This window comes from Periplaneta americana, chromosome 6 (genome assembly GCF_040183065.1).
Source record: "Periplaneta americana isolate PAMFEO1 chromosome 6, P.americana_PAMFEO1_priV1, whole genome shotgun sequence".
In the NCBI taxonomy this organism is placed as follows: domain Eukaryota; kingdom Metazoa; phylum Arthropoda; class Insecta; order Blattodea; family Blattidae; genus Periplaneta; species Periplaneta americana.
Window position 1 is genome coordinate 132247434 of NC_091122.1, and position 17064 is coordinate 132264497.

A 17064-nucleotide genomic window follows, 5' to 3' on the forward strand; every position below is an offset into this window, starting at 1 on the left:
TGTGAGCTATTCTGCTATTCTGTGTCAATTGACAAACCCCGTATATGGGGTCAGACTTGAAATCTAATTTCAAACTGCAATAAAAGGATAAGATAAAACATACAATTTGGCCAATTTTACAAAATAATCCATCAATCCCTACCAGAGTTAAAATATTCCAACGATACGGATTTCACCCTACGCCTGGCAACATTGTGAGTGACAAACAGAAATAAGCGCATTGAAATAGACATGTAGACGAAGACAGACAGGAAAGAAAGTAATGTGTGATCTCGAACTCATTGTAAATTCTCAAGTGCTTGTAACGTAGGCATATTCATTGTAAGTGAAGAGACCTTTCTTTGTGTTACGTATTCGTCAACAAGTAGTTCCTCGAGTGAAAGAAGAAATATATAGAGAAACGATGATTAAGCGTAAAAAAGCTAAATGGCAAGTAGCAGGAAATTAACTAGTACATCAACATAGCACTTGGTGGATGCTCAATTAGAAAGCACCAACAATTACGTAAAGGATGCCCATCTCAAATTTAATTCTCGGCTGGTATTTAGTAATCATAACCGAGCACTCCTTCTGACAGTGAAGTGTCAGCCGTCTCTTCTTCAACATGCTCCGCTATCTGGTCTCAGCTTTACTGCTTTTGCAGGTAAGAGTTGATGTCGCGTAAAGAAATAATTGCGACTTCGTGATACATCTCTCCACGACATAATACTGACGAGTACGAATGTTTTAAGTTTTTGCAGTGACTGTATTTAGAATATAAAGGCCATATTCATAGACATTCTTAGCGCGGGCTTCTGGTGAATGATCAGCGAACTAACGTTTTTCGTATTCATAAACCAGTGTTAGCGATGGGATATGATATGAATCCTGTACAATTAATCAGTCGATAGCCGAGGCTAGTTTAGCACGCTCGCAGCGCGGGCTAGCGAAATATCTTTGCATAGTACCCTAAGTGTTTGGTTCTACACTGTGTATCTTGACTTCACATTTTCAATGTTTCGGTAATACTTGAACAGATTCGAACATCAATAGCACCAGACATTAAGGTCGCCTATCTTGTTAAGTCTGTTAGGACTCGATTATCCAATTTCGGACTTGAGTCGGGTTCTGAGGTAAACGGCTCGGTCTTTAAAATTTTGGCCCGTGCAGACCTTTATTTCCCAAAAAATTAGACAGATATATATATATATATATATATATATATATATATATATATATATACAAACAAATCACTTTAATAGGTACAGGAGGGAAGAAAAGTAGTTCATCCATTTACGTAAACTAGGAAATATCGCGATTTTGAGTTTGATAATTTTCATTAGGTTTTTCTTTAATCAAAATACAGTACAGTATTAACTATAAGTGTTTTTACTCATGAACTGAACTTTCCACGTGGACGTATTCATTATTTAGTGTATATTATACTGTCTACAGCACATTAGCGTACACTATAGAGAATGAAGTTAAATTGAAAAATAATCATAATATGGATATTTAAACAAATTTTTGAAAATGGTGGCCGTTCATTTTGATACAGGCTTCAGTTCTTATATGCATATTATCGCACTATAAACTACTGTACGTAATTCCAATTACCAGGTTCGTACTTCGTATAAGTAACTCATGTTGAAATAATTCTGTACTTACTCTATAAAAGAGTACCTTACGTACTGTAAATTCAATCTTCACTTCTGCCCGATCCGAAAAGATAAAATTACTCAGACATGCTATCTACTGTCTGTCCAAGTGGTTACGTCGCGTCGCAGCGTCGTAGAAAAGGAGGAAATCACGTGACAGTTAATTACTTAACGAGACCCTTTTATTTAAGTTATTTTAAACAATTGTATGGGTATAATATTACGTAGACGTCCAATTCCTAACAGAAATTAATATTCCCAGAAAAGAGGTAAGACAGCCCAGCCACTAGCATTTACAGAGAGGCGAATAGAAGCAGGTGAGGGAAACCGGGATTCTACGTAGGCAAATGGAAAATGATGCAATATTGAAAGCTCTTTCGTCACTGGAAAACGCGAACATATTTTTGGAACGTACTGTTTACTATGACCGTAAGGCTACTATAACTGTATATGGATCTGTGTGGAGGACGGTTGAACTTCATTAGTAGAAGGGGTGAGAGTGAAGTACATTAAAAAACTCAGGTACATAAAAATTGAAGTAAAAATAAAATGATGTCCCTGTATATATATTGTGCACCTATTATAACTTTTTTGTTTGGATAGATATTGGAATTTTTTGTTTTTGACAGTTATGTTAGAACGAGGGGCTAACATGAGTGTGGAAATTTGGTGCATGTAACTACATTATGATACAAGATACACGTGACGTCATCAATTTTTTAAATAGCACTACATAGTTTAATCATGTTACATTGATTACAACACATTAAGACGAGTTGAAAAATGTATCACAATGTCACCTTCCCAATCAATAACAACAACAAAATGCAAAATGAATACCATCAGAATGTGCCGTTTGTTGTGGTGTCCCATTCATCTTATGCATTAACTTACACAAAAGAAATACGACTGACGTCCGTACACGTCGTGTGTTGTGTGTTTGCTGTCTAACATGTAAACAAACCACAACAACCGTCGACGCCACATACCACGTACAGCGGCCTGTACGTTCTCCGGACCTGTCGCCACTCGACTTCTTTCTGTGGGGAACAGTGTGTACCAGAACATTCTGACAACACCAGACGACATGCAGCAACGCATTCGACAGGCTTGTGTGTCCATTCAGCAAGCAACATGTCGGGCAGTCATACGGTCTTTCGGGGAACGCCTTCGAATGTGCATTAATGTGAATGGTCACCATTTGGAACATCTTCTGTGACTCTCAAAGCGTAACATTATCACATTGGAAGTACAGTGTTGTTTCGTTTTATCGTTGTTATTGATTAGTAAGGTAACATTGTGATATAGTTTTGAACTCGTCTTAATGTGTGTAATCAATATGACATGATTAAAGTATGTAGTGCTATTTGAAAAATTGCTGACGTCATGTGTATCTTGTACCGTAATGTAGTTACATGCACCAAATTTCCACACTCATGTTAGGCCCTCGTTCTAACATAACGCTCAAAAATAAAAATTCAAATACCTATCCAAACAAAAGAGTTATAATAGGTGCACAAGATAAATGGAACACCTTGTACAGAGTGTTAGTTTGGAAACCGGAAGGAAATAGACATTTGGACAGACCGAGACGTAGATGGGAGGATAATAATATGAAAATGAATTTGAGGGAGGTGGAATATGATGACAGAGAGTGGATTAATCATGCACAGGATAGGGACCGATGGCGGGCTTATGTGAGGGCGGCAATGAACCTTCCAGTTCCTTAAAAGCCATTTGTAAGTTGTGTGTGTGTGTATATATGTGTGTGTGTTTATATATACATATATATATATATATACACACACACAGTAAGATATATACATATATATATATATATATATATATATATATATATATATATATATACAGACACACAAAAACACACACACACACAGTGAGCTAAAAAAAAGAAAACGGCACAAAATTAGAAAAACTCTATTTTCGGAAATACAAAAAATTAATTGGAAAGACTAGACTTTAAAGATGAGCAGGACTTTTTATTATGTTTTTTGAGGCTCAATTAAAATCTTATGGAGGTCAATATACAGTAAGGTCGGAAAGTCTTGTCACCCCCCTTATTTGCATGTTGATGTGCATCCATTTTGAACATGTCATAGCAGATGTGTGACAATGGCTGATACTTTACGTTTCAGTTTGTTTAGTGATCCAGATCATCAGTATGGGACCATCACTGTCGCTGCACAGAATGATGTGGCGCCTTGTCCTGTGTGAAATTTTCCGCAGCAAAGGCGGTGTGATTTCCCTGAATGCCTCCCTAACAGCTTGCTTCAAATCTTCAATTGTCTGGTATCCATGTTTCCAGACATGCTGCTTAATTATTCTTCAAAAGGAAATCACACCGCCTTTACTGTGGAAAATTTCATACAGGACATGACGCCGCATCATTTTGTGCCGTGACAATGATGGTGCCCATACTAAACAAGCTGGACCGTAAAGACGTATCAACCATTGTCACACATCTGCTATGACATGTTCAAAATGGATGCACATCAACATACAAACAAGGGCCTCCCCGTGACAAGACTTTCAAATCTTACTGTATAATGATGCGAAGAATGTGGTTTTTTAAGATAATTTATTACTTCAAAATGCAGAAACTGAATATTGGTAAATTAATAATTAATGATCTTTCAAATAATCAAAATTAAAAATGTTGTTATATGTGACCGCCATTTGCCCACACAAGCACTTGTAGGTGTCTTCTCCATTGTCCAATAGCACTGGATATCTGTCTTTGAACAAGCCAGTCCCAACATTCAAGAAGGCGTTGTCTTAAATGTTCAATATTACGAATTCTTGTTTTATAGTAAACTGCTTTTTGTAATTGACTCCACACAAAATAAACCATAGGATTAAGTTCTCGTTTGATACTCCAGCGGAAACCATCAGAGAATCTGAGAAATGCGATCTTTCACGCAATAATCTCTCAGGAGGGATATTATGTCCGTATCTTGCTAATCAATCATTGTACATTAGAAACAGACCATTCTCGCTGAGCGTAGTTCCTTACAATTTGACAGGCAGATAAATGATCATATTGGTGAACATGTTCAATGAAAATCTTGTCTTCGTTCGTTTTAAGCGACCCATTATTCACAAAATGAGAACTCAAAACTGAACAAAAAAAAAGGATAGCACAACAAACGGCTTGGCTTGCTGAACTCGTAAGACCATATTGCTTAGTTCGGCTTGAACGATCGATTTTGCACTGCCTTACAAAAAATAAATAATGTTTAATAAATGGTAAAAAATTAAATATTACAGAACTTTCTCGGTCTACAAAGACTGTGAAATTTGTCTGTGAAATAAACATTCAAGTGAAATCATTAGCTACTGGAATATCATTTAAATTTTGTGCCTTTTTTGGCCCACTGTTATATGTAGGGGAGACTGTTGTACCTTTAGCATAGTGTACCTTTGAACATTTTTTTGTTTTTAATTTTTTGCTACTACCTTGAGGACTCAAAGTGAAGTAGATTGTAGAGAAAGCCGCTAAGTAGCTCTGGTCGTAGTTTCGGTTTGATTTATTGCAAAGTGTGAGTTCTGTGGAGAAAAGAATATTTTTTAGTAAAAAAAGTAAACATTTCGTCCATTGATATATGTTTTCTAACACAATACCAGATTGTATTTGTTACTATCCATCAAGTACAATGTGTTCCGTATCATCTGGTGAGTAATAGGCCTAACGTATTTTAATTCCCATGATTTATTCGAATCTCTAGTTTTGGGGGCTATGTTAGTTTAATCGTGCACCCTCTTGTACCTTTGAACACAGAACATCTTGTATCATGGAACATGTTCCAAGGTACATAATACTATTGGTGTTTGGTCTTTCTTTTATTTTAAGACCATGTCACGAAGTAAGTCTGGAGTTAAGAGGCCCTCAATTGATCCGGATGCCTTGAAGAAAGCTGTTGAAGAAGTAATTGCTCCTCCAGGAAATAAAATCTAAATCAGAGAAGCCTGCTCTGGTTTATGATTGCAAATACATTTTAAATATAATTGTCAGTTTTTACAGCTATATTCCCACCTATATTTCTTGTGTTACAAGAGGATATGTTTTAAGGTACATGAACCTGTTGTACCTTTGAACATATTACATTTTATTTTTTCCATCCTTAATAGTTGTGTAAAACAGGAAAATACATACAGGACTTTGTAAAGGAATCTTCAATAATTATTTAAAGAATTTTTTAATTCAAAAAATGTCATTTCCCAAAATTAAAAAAAAAATAAAATGTGAAAAGTGTTCAAAGGTACAACAGTCTCCCCCATGCTATTTGAATGTCTTTAAAACAGGATCTAATTCTTTGGAATAGCCAGATATGAACAACACAACAGAATAAGCGGAATTAAAACGTACGGTTCTATATCTCGTCATTTTTAAATTTATTTTCATTCATTGTATTCCTTAGATCTTACATCAGCATTGTAGCTTTAAGATATGGAACGAGTCAGAAGTTATATGAGTTTTTAGGCTTTCCCGGAGATTGTGAATAGAATTTAGGCTTTTGGGTAATCCACCGTGTCCTGGAACTTGAAATTTCCAACATAACAGCGGAAACTAACGGAGGGTAGACTGAGATCTGACTTTCGTCTTGTAATTGATTATGGATAGTTAGGTTATTAGTAAATGTATTTTGGTCTTTAATATGAAAACATTATCAGGGAAAGAATATAAACTCAAGATTTCTAAATTTTCAAATATCATTCTACATTGTATCCATTTATGCACAACAGCTATCATTATCCTTCGGGCTTTATTTTGTAAACCAAACATATGTTTAGCTTCAGAGAAACTATTCCAGAATATTATCCCATATTTCATTATATAATGAAAATATTACCTCTGATTGAGGTTCTGGCTGATATGTATATTTAATATTGGGCAGTACATCTCACTTGACAATTGTTTGTATGCATCTGAGGTCTGATTAGTGGAATATGTAGCTAATCGGCGATGTACGGATTGGAGGGGGAAAGGAACTGGCCACTTATCCCATTATCTCCTGGCCTAGTTGCCTCATGAGTGATGCCTTATCGGTGTTACTTATGAGGTTCAAACCTGTCTTCGGACAGTTGACTAAACAACAATAATGAAAATATGAAAAGTAAGCTTATACCATTTTAAGGGTGTTTAAAACATCAAAAAAACATAAAGAACTTCTTAATATGTAATAGGCGAGCTCAATTTAGGATTAATATATTACATTCTATGCGTGTTTTTCAATTAAGGGTATATGTACGTGAACGACCACAATTATTATCAGAAAATGCAGGCTCTAAATTTCTAACATTTTATAAGAAAATGAACTCACAATTGGACAAAAATTACAAGGTACCACAACAAGACTTATTACAACTTAAATATTTGATAAAAGTATATAAAAATGGTTACTAATAATATTTTTTCAGAGTATGAAAAAAAAAAACAAAACAAAAAAATTCAGTTATATCATTTGCTAACCATAACATAGTTATGGTCTCTCTGACATCTTTGATATTTTTTCTGCATGTAATAAACACTTATTTCTGAAAAGTAGACTACTCTCAGACATGTAGAGTTGTTTATTTTAATACAATTAATTCTTTATTTGTTCTATATAAAATATATCAAAATTTACATAATGTTTTGTAACCTAATTTTTCTATTTTCAAAGAAATGGGCATTACTGTAATCTTTCCTTTGCATAAATGCATCTTAAATCAGTATACAAAATTTCAGAATTCTATTTCTAATGGTTGTGGAGTTATGAAATATATGTGAAAATTTTCAAATTTTGGAAAATTTAATTTGAAGTAAAAAGTGAATTCTTAAAAATATTATTAGTAACCTTTCTTGTACTTTTATCAAATATTTAAGTTCTAATAAGTCTTGTTGTGGTACCTTGTAATTTTTGTCCAATTGTGAGTTCATTTCCTTATAAAATTTTAGAAATTTAGAGCCTGCATTTTCTGATAATATTTGTGGTCGTTCACGTACATAAACCCTCAAAGCAATTACCAAATTCTAAACCAAGAAACTTTGTGTTTACAGATTCTTTAAGATGGGTTCCATATTTTAATCTAATATTGTAGGAAAACTGAGTACTATAATGTGTACTAAATTTGATTACACTAGTCTTATCAACATTAAGCGCCAGTTTCAACATTCAGTATCAAATTGTATCGTTAGTGACGTATATCAGGCTTTACAAACAAGTTGAAATAATTTAATAACAACAAAATTAACCCGCTGATAATCGGCCTATTTCGTAAATTATTGTGCCATTTCATAACACTCATTAACAACTTTCGTAAAACAGTACAAATTTAGAGATACTTAAACGTCTGTCTTCAAAGTCGAGATGTAATAATTTCAACTCTTCTTTTGGTCTTTCACAATACGAAGTCAAGAGAGTTCATATTCTACTTCCATAGTCTCTTAGTATTAATTTTGTTGGGAAGACCAAGCGCCTTTAATAACCGCAGTATATCTTAACACACATTTCAAATCAATTACATTGCAATTAGTCATAATTTCAGAGTACACATCTCAGTTAAAGCCGCTTACGTAACGAGTAGTAGTAGTCGTCTTCAACGACTGACACAGATACAGAAGTGTTCTAGCTGTGTGTGTTTATCCGTTTTCATGACAATTCAACTCTTACGTAATTCAACATGCACAAGAAGTGACAGTAGAACCATAGTCTAGTATATACAGTCACGAAGCTTGAGTTTTGAGGGTGCTAGAAACTATAGACTGTGACGGTACTATTTTGCATTGCCTGTAATGAGGCGATATTAGCGATCCTAGTGGTGACCAACTATCTAATGTTTGCATATTTACTACGTATTGAGCTTCGCGACTGTATATAGTAGACTGTGGTGGAACCTTGGATCCGAGGAATTGTATTAAAATTAATTTTTACAAAATTAAATATTATAAAAGGATTTACGAATTACAATTCAGGTTCTCTTTCAGTCTCAACATTTATTTTCAATATTATGTACCTGCCACTTTTACCCCGATGGAATTGCCCCTGGTACAATCAATTCTATTAATGCCGTCTCTTCTTGAGGTCTGTTTCAGATGTAAAATTTCTACTGCTTATATTAAATGACCATTGGTTAGTGTCAACTTTCCATACTGTAGACCAGCCGTGGCGAAAATGTGACTCGCGAGCACATTGTGGCTCGCAATGATAGCTATGCATTTCTCTTACTTCCTACCTCCCCCAACCCCCACCCTCTCACTCACTGGAGTCAAACTCCATTCCATTTGTATTTGTCTCTGACTGCGAGTGGCGTATCGTCGCAATGTCTCTCTCGAAACCATGTACCGCTACAAAAACAGGATGGGAGGACGCATTTTTTTTGCTGTCAATATGATGGGAATATTACATGTAGGCCTATGATTTGTTCACAAGTATTACGAGGAAAACGGTTGTCTAACATAAAACGGCAGTATACTACATGTCACCCATGAAACATTAAAAGGTTAAGTGTTATTATTATTATTATTATTATTATTATTATTATTATTATTATTATTATTATTATCTCTGTACATTCATCCAGCAGATGTACGAATAATGCGGTTAGATCTTCAATTTAAACTCAAGATGTATAATGTGATGTTAAATGAAAGCTAGATGTAAGGACTGGACGAATTTTGAACTTTTCAAATCTTTGCCAAAAAATAAATATTCGAAGCTTCGTTCTTCCGCTTGCTCCGTTCAAGCCATGTTCGCCACAACTTACGTTTGTGAAAAATTATTTTCAACAATGAAAATAGTAAAAACCAAATTTAGATCACGACTGACAGACAAATACCTTCGTGATCAACTACGACTGGCAGTGACATAATTCCTGATTTTGAAACTCTGTCGCAGAGACATTCTGAAGACAGTTAATTTTAGGTTGTGATAATGTGTCCTATGTTTTCTTATTCATTTCTTTCTTCGTTACATGTACTAAATATTAGTTTACAGCCTTGTACGAGGCACATCCAGAAAGTAAGTTTCTCGATTTTTTCCCCTTGAAAGTAAACGTAATTAGCCGAGTCAATTGCGCATGCGTAACAGATCTATGACGTATCAATCATATGCCAGCCGGACAGGTCCCGCCTGGTGCCAGTAGCGTGGCAGCAGTGGTCCGAAATGGAAGCTTTTATTCCTTCCCCCGCCGCCTGCGACGTTCGGTCGGTGATAAAGTTCTTTAATGCACAAAGCATTGCGCCAATTGAAATTCATCGGCAGCTCTGTCAGGTCTATAGGCTGAACATCATGAGTAAGCAGATGGTGCGTCGCTGGTGTAGGCAGTTTTCCGAAGGTCGTCAAAGTGTCCATGATGAAGAGTGCAGTGAGCGACCGTCCCTCATCAATGATGATCGTGTTGAGCTGGTGCGTCAGTGCATCATGGAGAACCGTCGCTTCACGATTACGGAGCTGAGCAGCCATTTTCCGCACATATCGCGATCCTTGTTGCATGAGATTGTCACTAAGCACCTGCTGTTCTAAAAAGTGTGTGCCGAAAAACCTGACACCCGAACACAAAATGCAACGTTTAGGAGCAGTACTGTCATTTCTGCAACGATATCACGATGACGGCGACGAGTTCCTCGACAGGATCGTCACGGGCGATGAGACTTGGATTTCGCACTTCACCCCGGAAACCAAGCAGCAGTCAATGCATTGGCGGCATAGTGGATCTCCGGTCAGGACGAAATTCAACAGATGCTGTCGGTACGGAAAGTGATGTGCACGGTGTTCTGGGACAGGAAGGGCATTCTGCCCATTGACTTCCTTCCAAGAGGTGAAACAGTGAACGCTGACCGTTACTGTGAAACACTGCGAAAATTGCGACATGCCATTCAAAACAAGAGACGTGGAATGCTTACTGTGTTGTGCTCCTCCATGACAATGCTCGTCCACATACGGCTCGGCGCACAGGAGCTGTTTTGACGGAATTTGGCTGGGAGTTGTTTCATCATCCACACTACAGTCCTGATCTTGGTCCCAGCGATTTTCACGTTTTCTTGCACCTCAAGAAATTCCTGTTTTGCGGTGAGCGTTTTGGCAACGACGAAGAGCTGAAGCTGTCTGTCACACGCTGGTTCCATTCACAGGCGGCAGAGTTCTATGACAGAGGGATACAAAAGTTGATTCCACAATACGACAAGTGTCTCAATTCTGATGGTGGCTATGTTGAAAAATAGCTGAAACATTGCTGTACCTGTTGCCAATAAATGTTTTCCTGAAAGTGTGTTCTTTAAAAAAAATAGGGAAACTTACTTTCTGGATGCGCCTCGTACTGTATAAAATTATATTTAAGTGCTTGACGTAAGGAAAATTAAAATCCGTTACTAAGTCAGACAGTTGCTTCACTTCCCCTTCGAGTGTCCGCCTCCCTCCATAGGTGCTATGCACGTTACAGGTAACACAGTGGCTCGGCGCACGATCACATTTTCGCAACGGCTGCTGTAGACACACAAGATCAAATGCGGCAAGTTCGAGTCTAATTTATATTGAATGAATGAATGTATGAATGTATATATTTGTCTTTAAGCAATATACCTTTCGGTGAGGCGGCACTTCACATTGTTAGTATACAGTGTCGTCTCCCCGTTTTACACGCCTCTCGTACAAGTCAATTGGGACATTACTTATTTTTAATATATTATTGCAATTCTTCCACTAGTCTTTTCTTGTCTTTCATCAATTCTTCCTCTACTTTACTCCTAACCCATCATTATACCAAAAATACTGTAACCTCACTCATCTCTAATTATTTGCACTTTTCACTACTCCCTTTTCCACATTGCTACTTTTTAGAGTTTAGTTGTCTTTTCTCACGATTTATTTCCCCTCCACACCATTTCCTTAAGTCATACTGTTTTTTCACCTTGTTTTCCCCTCTTCCATCATCACTGCTCCCTGAACTATCTCTACTTGCGTTACTCTACTTCTATTCAGCCACGATTTAGATCTTAGTTCCTTCACCCGCTTCGGAATTGCTCCCATCTGATGTCCACTATTTCCATTCGCTTGCATTGAGGTCTTGTTCTGCTGAGCTTGCTGAACTTGCTGAATACCAGTTCGCGTCACCCCTGTTTCTTCTTCAGTTGACGTCACTGCCTCTAATTTATATTGCAAGAACAGACTTTCTCGGGATACTTTGTTTATGTCGTCATAATTGTAACACTGAACCATAATTCACAATTATAATTTTCACCGGTGCATTAGCAAGAGTGGAACTACAGTACAGTATCAGCTTCGCCAGAGACCAATTCAATAAATTCCTAATGGCTAACGTTCCGCGGATCATATATATATATATATATATATATATATATATATACAGGAATCCCTAGGGTTGGCTTCAATGTCTGCGATTAGGGATAGCAACACAGAAACAAATAATTGTGAAATACGTATAAGAAATAGAATATTGCAGGAGACTTTTAGAATCCATATAACTGAATGGAACGTTTACATTGTGGTGGTTATGTAACTTCAAATAAAATCGTAGATCACCGCTTGCTGAGAATCATCTTAGCAGCATCATAAAACAAAGAACTTCAACTACTTTCAATGAAAATCGTAACAAGTGCAAGAAAATAAATGCAGCATTCGTTGATCAAGCTACTAATATTATACAAGTTGTTAAAAAGTATCCAATATTTTGGGAGGTGATAGTATGCACCAAAAAAAGAAACAATGTATACTAAACATGGGTCCTACAACACATACTTTCTGAGATCTGAACACCTGTTCATAGGAGGTGCTCAATGTGACGTCCATTCATAGCAATGCATTTTTCTGCCCTACAATACAGCAGACTACCAGATAATCATACCGTAGTTGACACCTCTGGCATGGAATACTGATACGTCGCAAGGAATATTGAAAATAAAAGTTTGGTTGCGGATATGAGCGGGGGTCAGCAGAGATGGTGTTGTGAATTTTCGTAATCAGCATGTGTGGGCTGATGAAAATCCCCATGCACTTGAAGAATCAACGTATGGGCAGGCGTTCTTGGCGATAGATTAAGGGCCATACGTGCTACCACAGAGATTAACTGGGGCTCGTTATCAGGACTTTCCTATCAACGTATTGCCTACCTTGCTGGAGTATGTGCCATGTCAGCAAAGACTACAGATGTGGTTCATGCATGATGGCACACCAGTACATTTTTTCCGCAGTGAGCGTGAACACCTGACGCTGACATTTCAGGACCGCTGGGTTGATTGGGGAGGCCCCATACCTTGGCCTGGTCATTCCTCAAATCTAAATCCCCTAGACTTTTGGTAATCAAGAACAACCAGATCAATTTCAAAGAGTGCGTGATTCCTTACCGCCGAAGGACAGAGGAATGCATTGTCATGAATGGACGTCACATTGAGCACTTCCTATGAACAAGTGTTCAGATCTCAGAAAGTATGTGTTGTAGGACCCATGTTTATTATAATTTTTTTTCTTGTTTTGATGCATACTAGCACCTCCTAAAATATTGGATACTTTTTTCCTTAACATTCTGTATAATGTACGTTTAGTCAACAGTCCGAAGACTGATTGGAACATCATAAGTAGCACCAATAATACATCACTCATGAGGTAACTAAGCCAGGAGATAATGAGGTAGGGTGACCAGTTCCTTTCCCCTTCCATTGCATACATCGCTGATTAGAGGATAAGCCACTAGTAATGTGTTGAATGTAACACATATACAATGATATTAAAACCTAAATTATTTTTCCAATAATAATATATTGCGGGTTGCTAAGCAGAAAGATGCGCGTAGAATATTACAGAAATTGTAACGAACATTTCTTCTCGAATAGGTGCTCACTTAAACATTTCGCATTAACAAACTATTAACAAAGTACAAGATAAGCAGACATCGCCATGTCACTGATGATTTGAATTTGTGTTTCAGCTTTGCCACGCAGATTTCTTGGGGCTGAATCCATATGAAAAGAAAATAGTATCCAAAACATGGGCATTATTTAAGAAAGACCCCAAAGTCGGAGAAGCCATTTTACTAGAGTAAGTAACCGTAAAATGTCTCCTTAAAAGGGCTTATTATTATAAGAAAAAATAGGCTACAGAAAACCTTGTGAGTAAACATTTCCATTGCTTCACTACTATTATCCCTTTGCAAAAGAGCATGGTTCATATATTACACGTCTAAGCAATCTATTCTCTAATGATGGTGACACTATAGGCTAGTCATAGCAAATATAGAGTTATAAATTATTTCTATAAGTCGCTTTAAGCAAAAATGTCACATGGGTGCAATTATCATTCGTTGATTTATTTGTAAAAATCCATACGTCGTACTGTGAACCAGGCTTGCAACTTGTTTGCATCTTAATACAAACAGTGGGACCTGCACTAAGGAGGTTGAGACTTCGCTGTGACTTGGTATGTGGGGAAAGGCACAATAGATCAGGTCTGGTGACACCAGCTGTCGATGACTAGGTCAAACATCAGGATTTCGTAACCTTAAATTGGAACATGTCCTTCTAGGTATCCGTATATAAGTATTATCAATATGATAGTTCTCTCCCTCACTTTTCCCGTGCAATAGCAGTTCACTTAAATGAATATTTCCCTAGATAATGGATCGGTCGTGATGGTCCACAAAGCTGGTCCACCAGTTCACAAGTGACTACTGTGTTACACGGTATCTTTTGACGTTTATATCACCATTAAATGACGACTTTTATGTACACAAGAAATACTATGATAAATATTAGATAATGCGAAGCTACTCTATTAACTATAGCTACACTTCTTATTATGAGGGAAATTAAATATTTTACTCTTGCAATTAGAAATAATTACTTATATATTCAATCCAGAAAAGAAAATTACTATTAGCTGGGAAGACAAGAAATTGTTTCACTTATGTATGTCTTGAATATCTTCCATCAATTACTAAAGCCAAAATTATTCTTTCCACATTAAAAACAGAAGTTGATGGGAAACGAGTAACGTATGACCAGGAAGTATGTATCACCTTTATAGCACTCAATCTTTTACATTAGCATGGTATGGTATTGGTATCATTTTTACAGGGGCGATCAATAACGGCCCTTAGCACTTCAAATCCTTCAGGATCGTTTGTACTGTTTTTACATTAGCATAGAAATTACATTAGCACGAACACAAAGTGAGGAAGCAATATGGATGGTAAAAGGTGAGCCAAATTATTTTAGAAAATCCGTCCACATTAACATCAGTCATCACAGATTTCGAAGTATTTATCTGGGGATTTAATTTCGGTTTGAACAGTGAGTCGATAGCTTTTAGTGACAATATTAAGAAGACATAAAGGGGGAGATGAGTGACATTTTGGTCATTTTCAGTCAAGAATCGCATTTTCGTTTTCTTATAAAAAATGAATCAGCAATCTCCTATTTATATGTTTAGCAAGTTTCAATGCTCTGCGGCTCTCGAAAGCATAAACATTACGCAATATATAAATGACTGCACCTTGAACTTCAATTCCATGCAAATTTTACAAGCTGTTTTTTTCACACTTTCTTCAGCACATTTCGTCATGTTCGAAGTGAAGATTCTTACAATTTTGATGCTAGGAACATGAAAATTTTACTGCATGTTATATACATTGTGATTAATGAAATAGCGCATGGGTTTTATGATTACATAAATAATTTTTGAAGTAAGAAATAAATTATTTATAGTGGCAATGGAAAATTTATATTTTTAGGTATGCAGTGGTTATAAATTTTTTTTTCCCCGTTTGTAGTAAAGATATAGGTTAAAACTAATGCGTGACGTTTTTCTAAATATGCCGCTGGTCTTGCAAAAACAATTTCAAACACTTTACTGAAAAATTGAGCAACACATTTCATTTTGAAATGTGCAAATTTTTAAAAATAATTTTAATAACTCAGACACTAATTGCTTCACAGAAATAAAACTTCACCAGATCATTATCTATCACACCGTAATTATGTGTACAAAAATGAAGGACGTAGCTTGAAAAAGGTAGAAAATAGAAATTCCACCCATCACACACCTTAATTGAACACTGTGTTCAATTCTGCAGAGCTCTGAAGGCACATCCTGACGCTCGAAAACAGTTCAAGATGTTTGCAGATATTCCTATTGACAAACTGAAGGAAGAAGTGACGTTTCAAGATCAAGGGAACAAGACACTAGCTGCGGTCACCAGAGTAGTCACTGACATGGACGACGAGGACAAAGTCGCCAGCTTCCTCAGAGACATCGGCCAGATGCACAAGCGCAGGAAAGTGCCTACAGAAGATTTCAAGGTATCCTTACATGCCTCTCAAACAGTTATCTCTGACAATCATAAAGAGTAATCGATAAACAATCAAATAACTTGCAATACAATTTAATTTTCTTTTGAAATATGTAGAGTATGCTAAATCGTTTCATACGTGTCAATGAATTTCTCTTTCAAGTTACATGTTTTGTGATTAGGCCTATCTTTAACATATCCCCAAGTGAAGAAATCTTTCTTTTTTTTAGATGGTCGTAATCCACGATCATGCATCAACCTGCATCACACATTCACTTTCGGACTAACACAAAAGTACTTATTAATCTCGTTTGGTGACTGGGAGTCCCATATTCTGCTAACTGTGATTAATATATAGCAAGTACTGATATGAAACATAACTTCGTCCGTGACAATTGAAAGTGCCAGTCGTCTTCTTCAATGTAATTGTAATTTATAACGTGATTAGAGAATTCGAGATGTTTGCTAGCATTAATTTTAAACGCGCTTTTAGGCTTTCAAGGTGAACGTTATCAGAAATAATCTTTTGGGTATTCGACCTTATCACAGAACTTGACATTTCCAACGTTCTGGAACTATACATTCTAACGTGATATATTGACAATGAGCATTGTTTTCAGAAATTTCACGTGGCAGTGGTGAACGTGATGAAGTCTCGCCTGGGATACAAGCTGTCTCCGTATGCAGAAGCCGCGGTAGCTAAACTCATGAAGAACATGATCCAAAGAATCATCCAAGAATATAACGATGAACTTTTGCACTAGCAGATATTTTGTTTGTAATTTATTGTAATTTTATACTGAAAATAAACATAAGAGGAGCTCATATAATTATTATTCTAAGCACTTATTTCGTATACGATTCCCGGTTGTTATTTCCGAATCCAGTACTAGGTTCTCACTAATGATAAAACCCATTCTTTTCATAATTCCTATGCAGTCATTAAATTCTTTATAGTTGTGAAACTTGGACTCTCACTTTGAGAGAGGAACATAGGTTAAGGGTGTTTGAGAATAAGGTGCTTAGGAAAATATTTGGGGCTAAGAGGGATGAAGTTACAGGAGAATGGAGAAAGTTACACAACACAGAACTGCACGCATTGTATTCTTCACCTGACATAATTAGG

At 36.5% G+C, this 17064-nt stretch overlaps 1 protein-coding gene across 1 annotated transcript; it reads left to right on the forward strand.

Annotated features, from left to right (window-relative positions):
• The first annotated feature begins 506 nt into the window (after positions 1-506).
• On the forward strand, positions 507-16768 carry LOC138702239 (globin CTT-VI-like). The gene is made up of 4 exons (XM_069829826.1): positions 507-643; positions 13581-13690; positions 15723-15948; positions 16559-16768. Exons 1-4 carry the CDS (start codon positions 605-607, stop codon positions 16700-16702), a joined length of 519 nt encoding a protein of 172 aa, XP_069685927.1. The 5' UTR covers positions 507-604; the 3' UTR covers positions 16703-16768.
• Positions 16769-17064: the final 296 nt, after the last annotated feature.

What these genes read in the sequence shown, in the direction of transcription:
- LOC138702239 (XM_069829826.1), top strand. Translation starts at nt 605, where the DNA reads ATGCTCCGCTATCTGGTCTCAGCTTTACTGCTTTTGCAG. An exon ending in GGAGAAGCCATTTTACTAGA is followed by an intron (nt 13,691 to 15,722) that starts GTAAGTAACCGT and finishes TCAATTCTGCAG; the next exon opens with AGCTCTGAAGGCACATCCTG. An exon ending in TGCCTACAGAAGATTTCAAG is followed by an intron (nt 15,949 to 16,558) that starts GTATCCTTACAT and finishes CATTGTTTTCAG; the next exon opens with AAATTTCACGTGGCAGTGGT.